Source organism: Marasmius oreades, chromosome 10, assembly GCF_018924745.1.
Source record: "Marasmius oreades isolate 03SP1 chromosome 10, whole genome shotgun sequence".
Lineage (NCBI taxonomy): Eukaryota > Fungi > Basidiomycota > Agaricomycetes > Agaricales > Marasmiaceae > Marasmius > Marasmius oreades.
In genome coordinates this window covers 1,313,091-1,333,220 of record NC_057332.1, presented here as the reverse complement: position 1 = coordinate 1,333,220, position 20,130 = coordinate 1,313,091, and the positions used below count along the sequence as shown (strand labels likewise).

General features: G+C 48.3%; 7 protein-coding genes across 8 annotated transcripts; 2 read left to right on the top strand and 5 right to left on the bottom strand.

The window, feature by feature from the left end:
* Positions 1-157: 157 nt before the first annotated feature.
* Positions 158-2,141, bottom strand: E1B28_002510 (uncharacterized protein). The gene is made up of 10 exons (XM_043159432.1): positions 1,994-2,141; positions 1,659-1,926; positions 1,508-1,603; positions 1,414-1,454; positions 1,153-1,363; positions 1,049-1,101; positions 903-998; positions 580-847; positions 440-525; positions 158-371 (listed from the first exon to the last, which is right to left on the bottom strand). Exons 2-10 carry the CDS (start codon positions 1,698-1,700, stop codon positions 221-223), a joined length of 1,044 nt encoding a protein of 347 aa, XP_043003033.1. The 5' UTR covers positions 1,701-1,926; positions 1,994-2,141; the 3' UTR covers positions 158-220.
* A 180-nt stretch (positions 2,142-2,321) lies between these two features.
* E1B28_002509 (uncharacterized protein) lies at positions 2,322-3,371 on the top strand. The gene is made up of 4 exons (XM_043159431.1): positions 2,322-2,501; positions 2,549-2,717; positions 2,777-3,242; positions 3,305-3,371. Exons 1-3 carry the CDS (start codon positions 2,335-2,337, stop codon positions 3,239-3,241), a joined length of 801 nt encoding a protein of 266 aa, XP_043003032.1. The 5' UTR covers positions 2,322-2,334; the 3' UTR covers position 3,242; positions 3,305-3,371.
* Positions 3,372-3,492: 121 nt separating this feature from the next.
* Positions 3,493-4,309, bottom strand: E1B28_002508 (uncharacterized protein; the record flags this gene model as incomplete). Its single annotated transcript, XM_043159430.1, has 3 exons — positions 3,843-4,309; positions 3,717-3,783; positions 3,493-3,657 (listed from the first exon to the last, which is right to left on the bottom strand). Exons 1-3 carry the CDS (start codon positions 4,223-4,225, stop codon positions 3,493-3,495), a joined length of 615 nt encoding a protein of 204 aa, XP_043003031.1. The 5' UTR covers positions 4,226-4,309.
* Positions 4,310-5,524: 1,215 nt separating this feature from the next.
* E1B28_002507 (uncharacterized protein) lies at positions 5,525-9,129 on the bottom strand. Its single transcript, XM_043159429.1, has 6 exons — positions 8,742-9,129; positions 8,573-8,684; positions 8,431-8,523; positions 8,118-8,377; positions 6,177-8,067; positions 5,525-6,116 (listed from the first exon to the last, which is right to left on the bottom strand). Exons 1-6 carry the CDS (start codon positions 8,996-8,998, stop codon positions 5,733-5,735), a joined length of 2,997 nt encoding a protein of 998 aa, XP_043003030.1. The 5' UTR covers positions 8,999-9,129; the 3' UTR covers positions 5,525-5,732.
* Positions 9,130-9,182: 53 nt separating this feature from the next.
* Positions 9,183-10,849, bottom strand: E1B28_002506 (uncharacterized protein). Of its 2 annotated transcripts, none has more exons than XM_043159427.1 (4): positions 10,639-10,849; positions 9,691-10,586; positions 9,620-9,641; positions 9,183-9,561 (listed from the first exon to the last, which is right to left on the bottom strand). In XM_043159427.1, exons 1-4 carry the CDS (start codon positions 10,730-10,732, stop codon positions 9,245-9,247), a joined length of 1,329 nt encoding a protein of 442 aa, XP_043003028.1. In that variant the 5' UTR covers positions 10,733-10,849; the 3' UTR covers positions 9,183-9,244. The 2 variants fall into 2 exon arrangements, with proteins under 2 accessions (XP_043003028.1, XP_043003029.1); XM_043159428.1 differs by having other exon boundaries at positions 9,183-9,556.
* On the top strand, positions 10,831-17,725 carry E1B28_002505 (uncharacterized protein). Its single transcript, XM_043159426.1, has 17 exons — positions 10,831-10,968; positions 11,025-11,223; positions 11,283-11,929; positions 11,982-12,274; positions 12,329-12,818; positions 12,876-13,057; positions 13,114-13,168; positions 13,218-13,725; positions 13,781-14,398; positions 14,452-14,860; positions 14,918-15,238; positions 15,289-15,437; positions 15,493-15,706; positions 15,756-16,322; positions 16,381-16,762; positions 16,812-17,294; positions 17,348-17,725. The coding sequence occupies exons 1-17, from the start codon at positions 10,958-10,960 to the stop codon at positions 17,610-17,612; spliced, it is 5,793 nt and encodes a 1,930-aa protein (XP_043003027.1). The 5' UTR covers positions 10,831-10,957; the 3' UTR covers positions 17,613-17,725.
* A 1,724-nt stretch (positions 17,726-19,449) lies between these two features.
* E1B28_002504 (uncharacterized protein) lies at positions 19,450-20,065 on the bottom strand. Its single transcript, XM_043159425.1, has 4 exons — positions 19,976-20,065; positions 19,848-19,929; positions 19,648-19,798; positions 19,450-19,599 (listed from the first exon to the last, which is right to left on the bottom strand). Exons 1-4 carry the CDS (start codon positions 19,991-19,993, stop codon positions 19,482-19,484), a joined length of 369 nt encoding a protein of 122 aa, XP_043003026.1. The 5' UTR covers positions 19,994-20,065; the 3' UTR covers positions 19,450-19,481.
* Positions 20,066-20,130: the final 65 nt, after the last annotated feature.

Sequence of the window (20,130 nt, the reverse complement as noted above, 5' to 3'; positions counted from 1 at the left end):
TGACAGTTGTAGGCAGCCAAGTCTGAGTCGGGGTTGCTGCCCATGCGGTGGGCCGCCGTCAACCAGATTAACCAAGAAGGCAAAAACTATGGCAAAACTTCCTTTCCACTCTGTTCTTTTCCTTCAAAGTCGTCGGTTTCCCAACGTTTTGATGCTATGGCAGATGACTTCCATCACTTTCATACCATGTACAAATACAAGTTTCACAATAACATTTATTTCAGTCTACCTTGATCACGACTTTTCCGACATGAGCCTGAGACTCGAGATGTGCGTACGCTTTGACTGCTTCCTCGAACGGGAAGACCTTGTCGATGACGGGGCGGGTAACGTTAGGATTGGCGGTGATCATCCTGTTCATGGCTTCGAATCTAAATTTCGAAACGGATACACATTAGACTCTTGAATGAATTTCAGTGCAGAAACAAGGCAGACATACTGTGCTACGGAGCCAATTTGAATACCTCGAATCGTCAAGGCTTTGAAGATACTCTGTAGGATCACATTGTCTTGACCATTTCCAGGCTACAGGGGTGGCTCGTCAGAGTAGATACAGGTTGCATTGGGAGGACCGCTTACCCCGGCAACGAACCCGATAGTGTGGATCCACCCGCCATATCGAACAGCGTTCAAAGATTTCTCAAGTGTTCCGGCACCGCCCACTTCGACGACATGGTCCACACCCCGACCCTTCGTGATTCCAAGAACTTCCTTGTCCCATTCAGGTTTCTTTTTATAGTTGATGAGATGTTTGGCACCAAGTTTTTGTGCAATCTTGAGTTTCTCGTCCGAAGAGGATGTAGCGATGACAACAGCACCAGAAGCGACTGCGAACTGAAGCGCGAAGCTGGTTGAGGGGCACAAATTCAGTCCACGCGGGTGCTGAGAGTCAAAACACTCACATGGAAACTCCTCCAGTCCCTTGAACGAGAACTATATCACCGGGTTTGAGAGGGACCGGACCCCAGAGCGCGTTGTACGCGGTCAAGGCAGCACATCTAGGAACTTCTAGACAGCCTTCAGAGTTTAGATCACAGTCGATACTCACGGGAGAGTTGAAGCTTCTTCGAACGAAAGATGATCAGGGATTCTGACAAGTGACTGTGATACATTCAATGATCCGTTCCCATGGGATGAAGTGACTGATCTTACGTGAGGACGGAAAACTTTATATTGGGTGAGAACGCCATGAGCCGACGCCCCGTGTCCCGTGGCTTGAATTTCAGGTGTTGGATCACCATGGACGTGGTCTGCGGCAAAGTTTGCGCATACTCGATCGCCTTTCTTCCAACCCTTGACGTCTTCTCCGACGGCAACGATCTCTCCGGCCATATCAGAACATGGTACAAGTTCTGAAGGGAGCCTATTGCGAATGTCAACAGCCAAACGGGTACCATTAACAAGGTCACTTACTGCGCTGGATATTTGCCGTTGGAGACCATCAGGTCACGGAACTATTGATATTAGATTCTTTAGTAGTTTCGAGCATAGGTTGCTGTCTCCTTACTTGCAGAGAGACTGCATGAGTCTTAACCAAGACTTCGAAGGACTTCGGGGGCTGAAGCGGTGCTTCCCGGGATTTCAGATTCTCGTAGGAGCCAATCTAGAGGGTTGATTGAGTATCAGAGAATAGCTCTATGAAGGAGTCGGAAACTTGCCTTGGTATAGTAGTATTCACGAGTGGTCTTCGGGAACGACATTCTGGCAGTGCTATCAGTTGTGGTAGGATCGAAAGCTGTATCTTCTGACTCATTGATGCGATAAAGAACGTCATACTTGACCTGGAAGGTGGGAGGATCACGCTAAATCAAGAGTTATGATATCGCCATTCGCGTTTTGGAGAAATTTCCGGCACGTGTACTATGGCATATGCGCCGAACGCCATTTCCGCCTTAATAACGTTGAGGAGCGCTTTTTTTTGGTCAACTAGTGATATGAGGTCGTGGATATTTAATAACAACGAAAGAATAACCTCAGAGAATGTAGGACTCACAAGCTAGAAGCGCGTTGTTCCCGCGCGACATATTTTTGAGGTTCCAGCCACCCTTCCAAGTGTCCCGGATGCTTGCAGATAGCCACAAGCCTTGGTCGTGGGCGTACAGAGCCGACAGGATACTCTTCTGGTAGACAAAAAGGACCTCCAAATAGGGAGATTACTATGTAGCGTGACAAAATCAAGTGTAAGGTATTTGAATTTGCAAGCACGTGCCGATATGTCGATCCGCGGACGCATGGCGAAAAAATTAAATTCAATCGTGAGGTACTGGACACGTGCATGCCTCTGAGTGTTGGCAAACTACGTACACAAACACAAATATTACTGTCTTTCTTGTCATGTCAAGCAAAACTTTGAGTACGGGAACTCTAAGCCTCCGGTTCATGCAAAATGCCAGAAACAGACAGTCGGAAGGAGTACTATTAGAAACGGCACACGTAGAAGACGACGGTCAATGGGAGGTGGCAAAGGAGGTTCGGGAATCTTGGGGCGTTGCGCAATCAAAGTCAGCGTTTACTACGATACCAAACTGATCATTGATCGTGTTTTTAGGAGTCGACCTATCAGCTCCGAGTCCTCATATCTTCCCTTTCTGTTCTCATCATTCCCCCCGGCACCCGATCAAGGGAACAGCATCGCCGATGCAGATATCCCCCACAGTGACTCAAAACCATTGAAAGGGAGGAGGGTTTTCCAAAAGGGCAAAGAAGTCCATGAACAGGTTCTTGTTTTCTATCAATGCTTCCATTCCCACATACGAAAAAGAGTCAATGCCCCCAGATCAGGCCAGTAACCGAGGCCAACACTGCACCCCACAATGAAGCTGGCGATGAGGAAACGGAACGACGTGTTTCGGATGATGTCCAGCGCAAGGTTACTCAATCTACCAAGGGCAAAAAGACTACAACACGTCTCACGATGTTGAGCAAGTCCAAGTCTGGCGAATCGGCTGGTCAATTGAAACCTGGAAAATCTATCGCAAAGTCTTTGCCCACGGCCAAACTAGCCATTTTTGACTCCTCAGGAGTCGGAACCGACCTGTCTTCTTCCACCCTTCTCTCCAGCACCACTAAATCAGAGAAGACAGCAACCGCATTGCCCGCTACCTTTGTGAAACCTGCTGGCGTTGATGATCCTCACCAATCAAACTCGGTCGTAGCCAACGCTGCTCGCGAACGAAAGCGGAGCCTTGTTGTAGAACAAGATGGTCCGAAACGCAAGAAGAAGAAGAAGAGCAGTTCTTGATGTATGTCATGAAATTTTGTTGTTGTTTTTTGAATATCTCGGTGGTTATGTTTTCCCATGCAGTTATACCCCCATACGGGTTTGTAGGAATGGAAAGATAAACATTTCGAACTATAGGATACACATTTAGATAACGGTCTACAGATCTAAAGGTTGCTACAAAGGAAGGAAGATATTAAACGCGCTGAAGATTACAAGTATATGTGAGGAATGAATAAATATCGACAGCTGTTGGAGCGAGAAAAGGCGTTTTAGATAGTATGTCCACTGTAGAGAAGGACGGTGGCCACAATGCAAGCATGGAGGAACCCTGCTCGAGCGACATTTTGATCTATCTCAAGGACGACATTTGGTCCTCTGCACTTGATCTGTGCAACCCGGGAGTTGTTATTAGCATTTACGCCTGCGGGATAGAGCTGAGGACAAAGAGTGGATGAGTTGACGCGGCAGATAGGCGTTTGTTCTTTCAGCTAACCGTAACAGTTCCCTGGGGGCCTGATAGCAGCATATAATCCTGCCCCCCAACTTGCATCACTCGGAACCTTCAAATGAATTGACTAATCAGCTTTCTGTGTTTCGAAATAAACAAAGAAGGCCTTACCTGCAGTCGGTGGAACGCCTGAGAAATTGGGAAGCTAACTGCTTAGCCACCGCTCCCCTAATTTCGACTTTGGAAGCCTGACTCCATTCGAGGAGACCGAAGCTCTTTCCGTCGGGGGTCTTGAATATGGTGTAGCCGGGCATGGCTGGGTCGGTGAAAACGTTGAAGGACGGCGTGTTGCCGGGTCCAAGAATCGTGCAGTTCAAGATCGATGGGTTGAACGAAGTAAAGGTATAGGTCAGCATTGGGGAGTTGGTCGCGTTCGGAGAAAACACTGGGAGTGCGCCAAAGACAGATGGAGGCGGCTCATCGTAGTTTGAGCCCCGTACACCTTGGTGGGAGGGGTTGTCGTACCAGACACTGAATGGGTTGGTCATGTCCATAAGCTGTAGCGGAGAGTGAAAGAAAAAGTACAGAGTATGGCGGTTTCAACACTTTTCTTTATAGTGTCCCTGCGGCTGTTCGGCGCTCAGCTCCAAAGAGTCAACGCGAATCCGTTTGTAGGTCCTGCTTCGTATCGTTGTCAAAGTAACATCGAAACATCGAGCCGATATCGAGGTTGGACTCAATGGACTGAAGGGAGCGCCTACACCAAGATATGTTATGATGACGAGTCTCGGATTTACTTTAGCGAACATCTCAGAAGGATTTGAAAGCTATGAACGACTCTTTGTTCAGGATAAGGAATAACCTTTACGCCCCCCTCGTCGTTGTAGGACCCGTCTTTGACACATTGAAAGGACATACGTATTCCTTGGGTGTCATAGTTAATCATCATCGACTCCCCCGATCAATGAATAACAATAAAGGTCTGACTTCGGTTGAACAAGTCTCCGCGGGGTGAACGTGGAAAACCAGTGCATTACTCTGAGCTAACGTGCAAGTCGGTCTAAACACCTCCATCGCGTTCCAAAGTTCGAGATCGCCGAATCGCCCTCAGGTCTGATATCTGACGAGCTGACATCGTCTGAAACTTGCAGACGACAAACGTAGCCCCGGATTGCCCGGTGTCCCCGTCGATCGTAGCCCTAGTTGCCAGCCACTTGACGGAAATCTCCGAACTTGCTCCAGATTGAACAAGGAAATCAAGCCGATCACACGAGCACCCATCATCGGCGACAGTCAAGTATACCATTTTAGGAGAAATCAGAGGCAGTGGTCATGCCGTCCATCCCGGCACCGCGAAATATAACTTTCACTTTGGGTAGGGAAATCTTATTGACAACCAAAGAGCTAGCTCCAAGTTGATTCGTTAGTCGCGATATAACAGCCAGAAGCAGCTCCCAGTCCTCACTTGCGCTTTCTCGAGAGATGCCATGCCACGGCATTTGACGCATCAGTTTCGGATCCTCGGCTGCCCAGATACGCGATTACGTAGCATTGGCATCGGAAACATTTCAGCGTGACGTCGTGCGAACCTCCGGGTGGCGTCGCTTCCATCTTCATTGTAGATCACACATTTGTAAGAGAATTCTCTTCGTTTGACCGGAATGGAAAGGACAATCCCACGCACCAAGTACTTACTACGAGTAAGAATACAAACGCGCATACAATTTCTAAGTAACGAAAAAATCAGGAGTTGATCATGACGCTAATACTCCGACTCGAGCTGGCGAGATGTGTAAGTAATACTTCGTCAAAATGCGCTAGTACTCAGGACAAACCGTGCTCAGATACGCCGGTTTTACGTTTTTCTAAAGTCTAATAACATTCCACGCAGTGCGAAATATGATAATAAAAAAACGATACTTGCTATGGACTATACGATACGTAGATATAATGAATGAACCCGAAAGCTAAATCGACCGTGATATGGGCGGAGTGGTAGTAGTAGTGATACACATCAAAACGACGAAAAGAATAGAATAAAAAGGAAAGAAACGTGAGTTATCATCCAGGATCATTCCCGTCAAGTCGAGGCTCTCTATCCCTAAACCTTCTCATGACAGGTACTTTGAAAGTTTGATTGGGAAGAGCACTCCTTGAACCTTCCGGTATAGGGGATGTTGGTGGCCTGATGCTGATCGACTGCTGTGCGCTGCGACTACGTGAAAGGCCGGGTCCGAGTTTTACTTCATCCGACAAACCGAGTGCACTCAACATTGGAGAGTAGGACCGAGAAGTCGAGGAAGCCGGTGGATGTGAGAATGAGGAGACATGAAGGAGTATTGCAAACTCCTCAGTCGCGTTCGTCAGTTGACTCATCTTGACGCGGAAGTCGTTAGAGGTTGTACCGCCATAAGGTTTGATAGCGCTGATTATTTCAACAACAATCTACGCCAAAACAAAGAAATCAGATCATCTCAGGCACACAAAAAGGTGGTGAGTTCGTACTTTAACAAAGATATTTGCCTCCTCGCGCAAAGCCCTTTTATCGACCGATGGATCACCGTCCTTCAACGCATGGATCATGTCCGAGAGACTCTTGGTCGAGAGCCTGGCCTTGGTAAGGCTTTCCCGCATGTCACTCCTGACCTCCAACATGTCTGACAAATGCCCTTCTACCATGTCCCAGACAAAGGGAGCTATGTCAATCGCGGCCTGCACTGCCTGGATTGCCTCCTTGTCCACCTGGATCTTCGAAGTCGACTGAGCCTCAGTATATGTCGTTCTAGATGCTGTTAAAACAGGCGACGACGATGTAGACGACGCTTGTAACGATGCCAGGGACCCTGACCGAGAATGATTGGTTTTCGAACTCTCTGCGATGGACGTGGATGAAGTCGATGCTGACACTATTACTGAACTCGTCGGAGATGGGGACTGAACTGTAAGAGTCATAGGCGATAATGTTACCTGCCGCTTTGGCGCCCGCAATATTGACTTTGTAGATGAAGAAGCGACGCTCCGCGGCATGGTTGGAAGGGGCACATCATACGACGGTAGAGCCTTCCCGATTTCCACATCTTTTGAGCTAAAGGATCCCGCATGCCGCCTGGCGGTATGTGTCCTACCTGCTGTAGACCTCAAGGATACAAGCGGTTGTGTTGAGCTATCCGAAGGAATGGATGTAGATGTAGAAGTGGAATGTGAGTCGGGGCCTCCAACCAGCGAGCCGAAATTGCTTGGCGGCGAAGCAGACGGGAAGGGTTTGGTATGTAGCAATAGCTTGATAGAATCGATCTGAGGGAGTATTGATTGCCACGCCAAGGCAATTTCAGCAGCAGCACCATATAAGGTCAATACTAGAGACCTCAAGTATCGAACGTCATCTGCATTGATGATTACTTTGAGCTGTAGGGATAGTACTCCGACAGTCTTCCCAAACACTGCGACCGTATCTCTACAACTTTCGATGACAGCTCTGCATACAGAAGCTGGTGGGACAGATTTACGGCTCAAAGCGTCAAATCGATCCAGAGAGTTAATAAACTGCATCATGTCTGCACTGGCAGGATGAAGCACTTTTTTTAGTACTGACGACAGACGGTCATCGACTGCATTGAGAGTGTAGTGTTCCAATGTGTGGTAAATTTGACAAACTGCGAATAAAATGCTTCGCGCAGTGTCAATAAGGTTGAGCAATGGCGTAGGTATGTTTGATGCGGATGTTGGAAGTGTGGAGAGTCGTCTGAAGTAGGAGTTGCGTTCGAATGCCATGGAAGGGACAGCACGCGTAGGCGATGTCTGGGGGCCAGTTTCCTTGCCCTGTGCCTTGTTTATATGTCGCGAAGCTGAATTTAACGAGGAGCCCGAGTCTTGCCGCTGAGACATTGGAGACGGATACTCGTCAACAGCGATAGCCTTCCCGTTGAGTAAAGGAGCAGGGCTGCGGTCAGCACACTCTGGGTTCTTCTTCGAGAAGTTCAGCTTTGCTGTTCGTAGATCCGGCATACTCTTTTTCCCGATGGAACGTGATCGACCAGGTTTCTGATCATCCCCTGCATATGATGCATTTCTACCGTGTAGCTGCTGCCTTTCAATCATTCCATCGACAAGTGCGTCCTGCGCCGGGAAAGAGTCAGATTCTGCGGGACTCGGAAGGTAACTTTCGAGAGAATGTGTGGGGGACGTTTCCGTACTATATGACTGAAGTATTCCCAGGTGCAAGGGTGGGGGCCTGTCGCGCGAGTCATATTGTGAGGCGGGACTGCCGACAGAGTCGGTGATGGATGAGACCGAGAAATTGGAGTCTATTGAGAACGATCTGGCGTGCGGCGTGACACCTTCGTCGAATTCACTCTCAGTGAGAGAAAGGCTACCCCAAGCACCATAACTGTCCTCGCTACAGACAATTCATTATTCGATACGAGGCGTATAAGCCATGAGACTTACATCCTTGAACTGTCGAGCTCGCCAAACCCGGAGTCATCATGGCTTCTGCTAACACCAGAGCACTCAATGTCTACCCAACGTTGCACGCTTCTTATCCAATTGTTCATGCTCTCTGGGTTCCCCGTGGAATCTATCCGTTCCATTACGGACTTTGGGGGCCATTCAATAGGGTTGCGTTCAACTTCTAGGAACGTCAACTTCTTGAACTTGACAAGATATGTCGGTAGTCTGGTCAACTTGTTACGCGTGAGGCAGAGAACCTGAGATCACATTGATTACTGATCTCAAAAAATTAATCAACGTCGACATTTACCTTGAGATTGACGAGATTTCCAGGTTGTGAAGGCAGCCGTTTGATCTTGTTGTGGCTGATATCCAAAGTGTCCAGCGAATGCATCAATGTTAACTAAGGACGCGTGAGCAAAACAGGGCTTAAAGAAGAGAAGCTTACTCACAACGTCAGGAAAGACCGAGAAACAATTGCCTTTGAGATTGAGATACCTGAGACGCGACAGCAATGCAAATTCCATGGGAATGGTTGTAAGACGATTGTAATTGAGCGCAATTCTATCCAGAATAACATAAGAGATAGCTCTATCATCTCAGGAACACGTATTGACGCACCTCTGAACCCGACTTTCATCCTCTGGCGGTTCCATCCCAATAGTAGCCAGCTCCTCTGCCGCCGCCCCTCCAATATCTGTGAGATTTTTCTTTGTAAAGACGAGAGTAGCTCCTTTATCGGGCGAGTAGTGTAGAGCATCTTGTATCAAAGAATGGCTGAGAGAGGTAGAAACGGAAAGAAACGATCCCTTCTTGCTGATGGTAGGGGAACGGGATACTGAACGATCAACATCCAGAGAGGGCATGAAAGCAGGCATCTACGGACGAGACCCGGATTGGTTGTCCTATGAGGGAAGTTGATCCTAGCTGGTCGTCTGGGTCATGAACAAGCAACAACAGACGATGAACGGAGGTTGTTGCTCGCTGTCAGCACACTTCAACCCGTGTGACCTCAGTCCGTGGCTGTGGCTATGCATTCACTGACTTGCCGTGCGGCGAATGTTGTGACAAAGAATGGTTTGATCAAAAACGGCGTTGTAGATTCTACAATGTAATACCACTGCTTAGAACCACATGGATACCGAGAAACTAGTTTCTTCTGCTCTCATCGCATGCCACCAACCTGCAGGCAAAAATAAAAGATCACCAGGCTCCAGTGTCGCATGCATTGTCAGCTTGCTTGTGATGACATGTCGCTCAAAATCTGGATATCGATCGCCTTTTGAAACTTCACCAAAGACATCGACATGCGAGGTGTTACTCATTGATGGACTGGTATTATTCGCCGCTGGATTCTCGCAATGTTGAGCGACATACGGATACATGTGTTTTGACAGTGCTGGGGACGTCAACCATACGGTCTTCCGTCCAACTATCTGGACTACCTCGAATATAATCAGTCTCATCAGTAAGGAGGATCGGGGAAAAAGGATGATTACCAAATAAGTTGTAGTACGGGTCCTGGCGTTCAAGTAAGTTCGAACTCACGACAACAGAGAGACGTACGCACGGTGTGTGCAGGGGAGATGGTTCCTTTGGGCCCAAGCCATCCATTTACGACAAGCTGGTCCTCATTATTGGGTGATCTATATTTGGGGTAGTCGGGAGGAGAGGGTAGAGAAGAGTAAGCATAATCTGGTATAGTAATATCGGAATTTAATTCCGGAAATTGCATCAAAAGGTTGTGTTGTGCTAGGTAAAGAACATCTTCGGGGACGGCTGACTGTCCATCCAAGTCAAGAGACGTAAGAAAATCATCCCAACTCATCAACATTTGCGTCCAATCATCTGCCCGATAGTCTGTGCCTACTTCGATAGGCACCAGTCTTCCAGGACCAGCAACTGAGCGAAGATAGGCTGCTGAGGACCAAGGATGTTCATTTAGAGCAGGCCAATTGCTGGCAAACTTCCGTAAGATGAAAGGGTTCGTGTAGGACTTGGTTTGGAAAGTTTCAAGAGATGGCGGAGAGTTCAAACTGGGGATCGCATGGCGAGAGGTGTGAAGAACGAGGGGCTCGTGAACGGAACTGTTCGGTTCAAAACGACTCCGGGTCAGAGAGAAATGATGCGATTGTACGTAATTTGACTGTATATTCGAGATGAGTGACAGAATTAGATCAAGCCGACCGTCCCCTGCTGCGCCTGCGATAATGATAGCACGGTCCAAGTAACCAATCGCATGTAAGGCGGTATGAGGAGAAAGCTCTGACAGTGAAAGGAGAATATGGGCGTCCGTATACATGCGCCTCCAGCATATTTGCGCCTCCCCGCTTGACATTTTCGTGTGGGCCAACTTTGCCAGCGCTTCAAGGGTTCCACATGAGTTTGAACGTGGCGTTTCAGCGACCAAATCTTGTACAGCTGATAGCAGGAGGTTAAAATTATCTTCACCACAACCAAGCAGCTCTATAGGCGGTGAATGAATCATTTATCCTGGTTTCAAGATGAACATGCGTACGTGCGGTGGCTCTATCGGATGTGTCCCCGAGTTGCTGAGAGATTTCGGCAATGATTCGAGTAGACCAACTGGTATCTGAAAAGGAAGGCTGCATTGGGATAAAAGATTACAACGACATTGAGCGGTGGCAAATTGAAAAAAGAAATGGGATGGGCAGAAAACTAGTGAGAAAATGACGTCGGACTTTGAAAAAACCTGGGGTCTGCAGAAGATAAAAAGGGACTCTCCCTCCGCAAGGCGTGAGAAAACCCCCTGCTTTGCATCAAATTAGTACGGCACAAACCGGCCCGGTGGCCATCCCTTCGTTTTACGGTATACTATGACTTCGAGGTTTAATGTCCCGCGATTCGTAGCGCACCTTTTCTTAACTCGCTCTTCGTCTTTAGGTTGGACCGGCTCCTCCTTTTACTCGACACCGGCTCTTCAACCTCAGTGAGGAATACCGCTGCAAAGCAGCTCGCTCAGCTAGCCGTCAAGAGTGTGAATAGTGATGTTACAATCGCGGAAGACATCAAGGCCAGAACCCAACATGTGCCTCCCACTGACCCTTCTGCATGGCGGGATCTTATGTCTGTTGTGGCACGGGTGAGTTTTGCACGGTTTTTACGCGTCCAAGGACATGAATTGAGACGAGACCGTTCTAGATAATACCCTTTTTACATTCGAAGTCATATGAAACCCGAAACGCGGCATCAACTGCGCTTTCACAGATATTCTCCTCTACTCCGATCTGGCAACCGTCTCCAAACCCGGAGGCCATGACAACTGATAGCACATCGCTCCCAACACCCGATTATCCCTCTTTTTCCATTGAGGAGCTCATACTTCAAGGCAAACTACTGCTAGCATCCTCAGGGAAAGAGTTCATCAAACCAGCTATACTTTCTAGCCCCGCAGAAGTAAAAAAAGCTCGTAAGGAGGCCATGGGTCGTCTCGGGCTTGAGTTTTTGGACGACGTTGCAGAGGAGATTGATTTGGACAAGGAGCTTGGAGCGGATGTAGAAGGACTCGGGGACGTCGAAATGGAGACCGTCAAGTCCGAGGCGCCCCCTTCGCCAAGCGGTCCTTGTCCACTGAAGGGGGAAGACTCGGGTCCAACCAGTCGATCTGCTACGCCTGGTCCAATCACACCGTCAGAATCTGACCAGCCCCAAGATCTAAGCGCAATGTCTGCCCGTGAACGAAATCGTTTAAAGCGCAAGCGGAAACCGGGTAATAGCGCTTTTGTCGCCGCACCACCCCCGCAAGCAGCAGGCGCAAAGTATAGCGCCTCGGCGGCTGGACCAGCAAAGTGTGTCTATGTCATCAACTTGGACCCTATTCTCTCGACTAACCTTACGTAGAGCAAGACTTGTTGTACCAGAGGAACACAACCAAGAAAAGTCTCGTCTCGGTAGCCCCACCAGCTCTGCTCCTGAGAAAGTTGTCATTGACCCTTCCAAGGGAGGTGCCGTTTCTGCCAAGGAGGTAAAACCATCCAAAGCTCTCGAAGTCCAGCACGGCGTTTGGGTCTGGGATGGCCTTGTTCAAGTCTTGGAAGTCGATCTATTCAGCGCAGCTTGGGAGGTTCGACATGGTGCTGCGATGGCGCTTCGGGAACTCTTGAGAATACAGGGCAGACACGGTGGAATGCAAGGTTCGCCGGCGTCTGTCTTTTCTCCTACTGGACTGCTTATATCACATTCAACAGATGGATTAACCGCAGTAGAGAACGAAATCACTCACGAAAAATGGTGCAATGACCTTTCTGCCAAGTTCCTCTGTGTCTTGGTTCTCGACCGGTTTGGGGACTTCGTCTCGGACCAAGTCGTCGCACCTGTCCGAGAAATGGTTTCTCAAACACTGGCTTCACTTCTCATACATATGCCCCGCCGATCAGTCTTACGTGTGCACTCGATTTTACTCCAAATGATAAAACAAGAATTCGTCGTGCCATCAATAGCTACAACGAAGAAGAAGTCGTCTAAGTCGAAAAATAATCACCAAGAGCAAAAGATGCATGTATGGGAAGTCCGGCACGCTGGGCTTCTTGGTATCAAATACGAAGTTGCCGTTCGTAGCGACCTATTCGAGGCCAAGTTTGCCGACCAGGAAGTGAAGGAAGAGGAAGTGGAACAAGTAGAATTTGATGGAGACGGGAAGGCCATTCTTCAAGATGTAGTTGATGCCGCTGTTCTTGGGTGTGTTGCATGTATTTTTCAACCGATTTTTCGCATTTGTATTAACACTGCCATTAGCCTGGGTGATCGGGATGACGATGTGCGAGCTGTGGCAGCTTCGTGCCTACTTCCTATTGCGGGCCATCTAGTAAACAACCTTCCCAATTCTTTGGAGCCGGTGTTACTCGTTCTCTGGAGTTGCCTTAGTGACATGAAAGACGATCTGAGCTCCAGCGTTGGCGCAGTAATGGAACTGCTTGGTCTGTATTCCAATGTGTTGTCAGTTCTTTCGCTCGCTAATTTACACGCACTCTAGGCAAACTTGTAGCATACGAAAAAGTAATCAGAATACTAGCCGATGATTCTGTATCGTAAGTCGTGTCTTTCTGCTTGCTACCGTACTGATCAAGATTGCTCTAGTCTACCCCTGAAGACCCTTGCACCTACGTTATTCCCGTTCTTCCGACATACCATTGCCAATGTCCGCCTCTCAGTGGTGGAGACTTTACATTCTTTCATGGCTGTCAAGTCGCTCCCTCGGGATTGGATTAGCGTACCGTTTTTGCAACTTCTGTTCCAGAACATCGTTGTGGAAGAGCGTTCTGATATACGGGATGCCAGTCTTTCGGCATGGCGTACCACATTATCTTTGATATCAACAACGCCAGGATGGATGGAAAGTCATATCAACCAACAAGTTATTCTGGATTGGTATGCCATTCTCATGACTCCCTTGGGCATGCCCATCGACCCTGCGCCCTTCTATCGACCCTCACTCACCGTTGACGGCGATGCACCGGAACGACACAATGTCGACAAAAACATGCTCGCTCAAGATTTGGCTCTCATCACGACAGAAATGATATACAAAGCCCGGATAGCTGCATCCACTGCGCTTGCTCTTTTGATCACATTTTGGCCGGAAGAGGTAAAACTGTTTTTCGTTGCTCACGTAAATACAGCGCTAACGCAGGAATCTCTAGTCCCTTTCCGTGGATAAGGTTTTCCAACCCATCCTGTTACATTATATTGATTCTACCAGCATGCTTCAGAAGCTCTTGTCCGCCGTAATTTCTGAGGAATGGGCACGAGGGCATAGCAAGATTTCCCCTCCCCTTATTGAATGTTCACCTCTCGCCAAAGAGCTGAGCGCAAAAACGTCGACGTGGCTTCAAGGAAATTCACCCTTTGCGTATCATGAAATGGCTCTTTCTCTCGCTCGCATTCATGCAGACTGTGTTGCCCTCCTTCATTCCTTTGCCGCCGACTGCAAGCTTCCTATCTCCAGTATACCGCAACTCGGAAGCGAAATCGACATTTCCGGTTCTCGGCCAGGTTGTTTCACCATTGAGACAGCACAAGCCGCGGTTGGTCCGATGTTCAATCGGTTGAAGGATAGCCTGGGAAGGGCGAAAAAACGTGAGCTGGCTGTAATCGTTGATAAGCGAGCTTTGGTCGTCGAAAGTATCGAGCATTACAACGAGGTGAAGGCTCAGCATGATATACGAGTATCTGCAGCGTTCGCAGCCGCATACGTTGCGTTCCAAAGCACTCCTGACAAGTTCAGTCCCATCGTGAAAGGTATCATGAATGGAATCAAGGTTGGTAATTAACTAGCATTGCATTTCTCGCGACTTCTTACGCAGTCCGCCAGACCGAAGAGAATGTCGATTTACAAGCCCGATCTGCTGTTGCAGTCGCGTCTTTTATCGAATTCTGCAGGCAACACCAGCTACCACAACCGCCAGAAAAGATAGTCAAGAATTTGTGTACATTCTTATGTCAAGACACGGAGCAAACCCCCACTTTCGCGTACACAAGGAAGTACACGGAAGGAATTTTGTCTTATCAGGCTGTCAGTCAAGCGCAACGTCACGGGAAAGATACCGCAAAGGACAAAGAAAACCCACCAGCTGAAGAATCAGCCAAATCACGGATATCAAGACGAGGAGCTGGCCTGGCTTTCAATGAGCTTTCCGCCAGATTTGGACCAGATCTGATAGTGGTAGTCCCTAACATGTGGACTTCGATGGTTGGCGGCCTTGAGAGCGCATTCTCAAAATGTCTGGTCGGTCTCCTGTGGTTATACTAGCGGCGTCGCTCATCTGATTACTTTTCAGGCAAATCTCCTGAGGAATCGGATCCCCTCATGGAAAAGCAATTTGGTCAGGATGTCATTGATTCACTCAGTGTACTTGAAGCCGTCGTGCCCACCATGCATCATGACTTGTGGCCGAAAGTAACTGAAACATTCCCTATGCTACTACTTGCCCTTCGTAGCAAGTTCGCTATCATAAGAAAATGTGCAGCGCGCTCTTTTGCTACAATATGTGATATAATGACTGCCGAAGCGATGCGCTTTGTTGTTGAGGATGTAGTGCCTCTACTTGGAGATGCGTTGAGCATGGTAAATCGCCAGGGAGCAACGGAGCTAATTTATCGTAAGTTCTCCTTTTTATAGCGTCCCATCTGGCTTTTATGCTCTTTGCAGACGTCGTCCAGCGCTTGGACATGAAAGCGCTGCCATATGTCATTTTTATGGTGGTACCGGTTTTGGGTCGCATGAGTGATCCCGACGATGATATACGGTCAACAGCTACGAATACATTTGCGTCGTTGGTGAAGATGGTCCCACTGGAGGTAGGTTTTTCCTTGATCACCTTTTCCCATTGGCAAATTTGAGTCGTCGGAACAGGCCGGCCTTCCCGATCCTCCCGGTTTCCCAGAAGAACTTCTAAAGCGTCGGGAAGACGAACGTCAATTTCTTGCTCAACTCCTTGACGGTAGTAAGGTCGAGCAGTATTCAATACCGGTACCCATTAAAGCAGAACTCCGGAAATACCAACAGGATGGCGTGAACTGGTTGGCGTTCCTTGCAAAGTATCAGTTACATGGCATTCTCTGCGATGGTAAGGTTTTTGCAGATCGTGACTTGGCGTTCCTGACACCTCGTGGCAGACATGGGCCTTGGTAAAACACTGCAGTCAATATGCATCCTGGCAAGCAAACATTTTGAACGGGCTCAAAGATTCAAGGAAACCAACTCACCTGACGCCGTTCACCTTCCCTCTCTCATCATATGCCCGCCCACACTGACAGGACATTGGTACTACGAGATTCTGAAGTACGTCGACAACCTGACGCCCGTTCTTTACACCGGCAACGCGAGGGAAAGAACGAAGCTACTTTCTCAGCTCAAATCATACGACCTGGTCATTACTTCATACGAGGTGGTGCGAAATGATATAAACAACTTGGAAGGTATCCGATGGCTGTACTGTATTCTAGACGAGGGCCACATAATCAAGAACGCAAAGACAAAGCTTACCAAGGCAGTGAAGTCGATACAGTCCCAGCATCGCGTCATATTGTCCGGAACTCCCATCCAAAATAATGTTTTGGAGTTGTGGAGTTTGTTCGACTTCTTGATGCCCGGATTCCTGGGGACCGAATCGTCCTTCAACGAACGGTTTGGCAAACCCATCTTGGCGAACAGGGATGGTAAGGCTAAGAATGGAGAAGCTGGTAAGTGACCTGAATTCTCATTTGCCCTTTCGCTCCCTAACCTTACTCGATCGGTCAGCGGCCCTTGCTCTAGAGGCTCTGCATAAACAAGTTCTCCCTTTCCTCCTTCGACGACTGAAGGAGGATGTGTTGAACGACCTACCACCCAAAATCATTCAAGACTATTACTGCGAATTGTCAGAAATCCAGAAGAACCTCTACGACGACTTCTCCAAGTCACAGGCTCGACAGGATGCAGAGTCGGCCGTTCAATCTACAGGGAAGGAAGGCAAGGAGCAACAGCACGTTTTCCAATCCTTACAGTATCTGCGGAAACTTTGCAACCATCCGGCCCTTGTCCTCAAAGATGCCGATTCGATCGACAAGGCCCTGGAAAAAGTCAGTGGGAAGTCTGAAGGACTCAATGATATTCAACATGCGCCGAAATTGTTAGCCTTGAAGTATGTGGCAACATGGCTTTGTTCAACGCAGTGCTAACCTCAGTTCTAGGCAACTTCTGTTGGATTGTGGTATCGGCGGCGGGTCAAACACCGTTCCTACGATGGACTCAGGCAAGAGTGAACTGATCGACACGGTGCCAGAAGACTCAAATAGCACCTTCTCACAACACCGTGTCCTCATCTTTTGTCAGATGAAGCAGATGTTGAACATCATTGAGACCGACCTTTTCAAATCCCACATGCCTTCCGTGACTTACATGCGACTGGATGGAGGAACTGACGCTAACAAACGTCATGCTATCGTGCAGACCTTCAATTCTGACCCCAGTATTGATTGCCTGTTACTGACGACACACGTCGGGGGACTGGGTTTGACATTGACTGGTGCCGATACGGTGATATTCGTAGAACATGATTGGAACCCAATGAAGGACCTCCAGGCGATGGACAGAGCGCATCGAATTGGACAAAAGAAAGTCGTCAATGTATATCGACTGATCACAAAGGGAACGCTCGAAGAGAAGATCATGGGGTTTGTGGCTTGCATGAATACAGTTGCCGCAGGTACTGACAATTCTTTTCCAGTTTACAACGGTTCAAACTCAACATCGCCAATTCGGTCGTGACGCAACAGAACTCAGGCCTCTCTTCTATGGACACCGACGTGGTACTAGATCTTTTCAGGCGCACAACTGAAGATGAAGGCACTCTGGCTGCTATGAAGAAAAAAGCCAAGGAGAGTGGTCCTGTCAGTCAGAAGAATCTGTTGACAGGCCTCGAAGACTTGCCCCCGGAAGACGAATACGATGGTTTAGATCTTCCTAGCTTTTTGGGAACTCTCGGGAAATAGTTTTTTATCATTATTGTTCTGCACTACATGACATGAAGATTTATTAGAAGTATAGTACCAGTATGTATACACAGATGTACCTAGTAGGGTCTTAATTCCACGTGAATCCGCAACACAGTCAAAAAATCTTTCGGTATGGGTGCTTTCTCTGAGTTTTTGGGGAGACTAGGGCATGACGCCAAAACTGTGGAAAGGCAAACGCCATGCACAAGGTCGTTAACCCTGCTATTGACCCGACCACAATGCCAATGAGCTCTGCCTTTGAGACGTGGGCGTGAGAGCCCAATCGTTTGTAGGAAGGATGGACTGAGCTATGGCTGACGCGGAGACATGAATTATTGGTGCCTATCCTCACAAAAAAAGCGGACGAGTAAGACAGGATAGTCTGGTTAAGCGACTGAGCTTGGACCGTGTACCAGCCGGAAGCTACGTCCACTGGTAGCCATACGAAGTGTTGTGCACTCTTAGGCACGTCGGACGACAGAACCCGCACCACGGATGTGACAGGGGTGTATCTTGGAACACCTTGGTTCGTTACCAGAAGTGATATCGATTCATCGGCCACCGGGCCACTAGTTTTAGTAGCAGTCCAGTAAAACGTTATGCTGGTACATTCTGTTGTGTTGTCTGGACTCGTGAATCGTAACATAGGGCTCTCCGTGCTTGACGTTGATGTAGCCGCATGTCCCGTTGTTGGTGTTGCTGGGAGTAGAGATCCGGATGTTGGGCTCGTGTTACTATCAAGACCGCCATGGTTATCATCACCACTCTCGCCACTTCCAGGGCCCTTGCAGAGGACGTAACGGGTCATTAGCAACGTTAGAAGCAAGAATGGCCCCATGGATTCAAACTGCAGTATGAAATAAGTGGCTTCAGCAAGTTTTCTGTCGATGAATCGTTAGGGGACTCACCTTCAGGTCCCCAAGAAACGTACAGCCGACCCTTTGCAATTGTCAAATGAAAGAGTACCCGGACCAGTGAGAAGGTTCCCATCGTCTTACATAGAAGCTATGTTACATGAGAAAAAAAGCGACTGATGGTCAGGGAAGTGGGAACTCTATCTCATTTAGCTCACTCACGTCTTGCATTCAATGGACACCGATCATTCGGCGTGGAATTTGATAACTCAATGCCTTGCAGGACGCGATTGCGGGCGGGTAGGATTTAGAACCGAGCGTAAAAGGATCTGTGCAGAATCTCGGTCATTATCGAAGGTTTCAAAACGCATAGTCAATGGTAAGAGTTCCTTGACGAGCCCTGGTTCGATGACATGATCGAGTTTCGTAAATACGATACACATAGGTACCACTGTCACAACAGGCATGAACGATCGATCTGGGAGACATGTATGTGAGAATGTCTGTCTGCAGTGCACCGGTCATTGTATTTTCATAAGATCATCGGGACACTATGAATATTAGGACTCGCCCCAGTCTCCATGGTTTGACCGCGAGAGTATCGAATGGATCCTCGAACTAGAATACCAGCAAGAATTTGTCCTCAACAGCACAAAACACCGATGTTCGTGCTCCGCCAAGCAAGGCATTTTCGTTTTCTGGTAGCCGAGACTCCGATAATCGCCAAAACCAAGGCTGAAAAGGACAAGGATGGCCACGATGGTAGGGCTAGAAACACTGCTCGGTTACAAATCATTGAGCAGGGCCTTGACGTTGGGTGGAGTCATGTAGAAGAGCGCCTTCCGAGCCTTCTACAGATGAGCTTAGATTTGTGACCATAGTGCAGACTGCTGGCCCTCAACGTGTTGACAGCAAAACAACTTCCGCCGCGAAATAGTCGAACTGATCGCCATCAACCCCTCGTAGATAGGCGTGGTCTGTCAGAGATTGAAGGGTCGTGGAAACGTCTTTTTTAGATGAAAGGCTTCACTATTCCATCGCTTATCTGATAGTAAACAACTGAAGAGTCGTCCGTATTGATAGCGAGATATATCTCCTCTGTCGCTAACTTCTCAAAAACCCCAGCCAACCTAATAAGAGCGTTATTTTATTGAAAGATGAATCCCACAACGACGAACCAGTCTACAGATATTGACTCCGTCACTGAACAAGGGACTACGTATAGTAATGCATCCGCATCTGTTGCAGTGACTGGCCGACGTCCTAAAATGTATCCGCGCAAATGAGGCGCTCCGAGATCTTGAACCTCAACATCTCTCCACTGTTGAGCTAAATAAATGGATTAATGGCCGTCTGGTTGAAGATTGGTCTAGATTACCTAGTAAGAGGTCGTTATACGTCTGAAACAACGCTCCGGCATGCTTTGGGTACTCGGAAATAAGACTCGATAATTCGGGATACTGTGCACAACGTCAACGGATAGCCCAAAGAAGCAGCTAAGCTTACCGATGGATGATTTTCCATTGATGTAAAGATATTCGTGGAGAAAGGCGGAGCCTCCAGTTGTGGGTCCGTGTTGGGACTCGGGGAGTGAGGAGTTATTGATCACGGGGTGTTCCTCTACGATCGAGTCTCTCGTCGAACGTGTCTTTGCACCACAC

Bases quoted from the DNA above. Each gene is read 5' to 3' on its own strand.
- E1B28_002505 (XM_043159426.1), top strand. The intron at 14,399-14,451 runs GTTGGTAATTAA...GCAGTCCGCCAG, and splicing joins GTATCATGAATGGAATCAAG to ACCGAAGAGAATGTCGATTT. The intron at 15,239-15,288 runs GTAAGTTCTCCT...TGCTCTTTGCAG, and splicing joins AGCAACGGAGCTAATTTATC to ACGTCGTCCAGCGCTTGGAC.
- E1B28_002510 (XM_043159432.1), bottom strand. From the start codon at position 1,700: ATGTCGTTCCCGAAGACCACTCGTGAATACTACTATACCAAG. The intron at 1,364-1,413 runs GTAAGTGACCTT...CATTCGCAATAG, and splicing joins AACGGCAAATATCCAGCGCA to GCTCCCTTCAGAACTTGTAC. The intron at 526-579 runs GTAAGCGGTCCT...CCACCCCTGTAG, and splicing joins CTATCGGGTTCGTTGCCGGG to CCTGGAAATGGTCAAGACAA.
- E1B28_002504 (XM_043159425.1), bottom strand. The intron at 19,799-19,847 runs GTAATCTAGACC...CCATTTATTTAG, and splicing joins GTATAACGACCTCTTACTAG to CTCAACAGTGGAGAGATGTT. The intron at 19,600-19,647 runs GTTCGTCGTTGT...CGCTCTTATTAG, and splicing joins GAGTCAATATCTGTAGACTG to GTTGGCTGGGGTTTTTGAGA.
- E1B28_002507 (XM_043159429.1), bottom strand. From the start codon at position 8,998: ATGCCTGCTTTCATGCCCTCTCTGGATGTTGATCGTTCAGTATCCCGT. The intron at 8,685-8,741 runs GTGCGTCAATAC...TATTCTGGATAG, and splicing joins GATGAAAGTCGGGTTCAGAG to AATTGCGCTCAATTACAATC. The intron at 8,378-8,430 runs GTAAATGTCGAC...ATGTGATCTCAG, and splicing joins GAAATCTCGTCAATCTCAAG to GTTCTCTGCCTCACGCGTAA.
- E1B28_002509 (XM_043159431.1), top strand. From the start codon at position 2,335: ATGTCAAGCAAAACTTTGAGTACGGGAACTCTAAGCCTCCGGTTCATG. The intron at 2,502-2,548 runs GTCAGCGTTTAC...TCGTGTTTTTAG, and splicing joins TGGGGCGTTGCGCAATCAAA to GAGTCGACCTATCAGCTCCG. The intron at 2,718-2,776 runs GTTCTTGTTTTC...CAATGCCCCCAG, and splicing joins GCAAAGAAGTCCATGAACAG to ATCAGGCCAGTAACCGAGGC.
- E1B28_002506 (XM_043159427.1), bottom strand. From the start codon at position 10,732: ATGCAGCCTTCCTTTTCAGATACCAGTTGGTCTACTCGAATCATTGCC. The intron at 9,642-9,690 runs GTGCGTACGTCT...CTTGAACGCCAG, and splicing joins CCATCTCCCCTGCACACACC to GACCCGTACTACAACTTATT. The intron at 9,562-9,619 runs GTAATCATCCTT...TATTCGAGGTAG, and splicing joins CCCGTACTACAACTTATTTG to TCCAGATAGTTGGACGGAAG.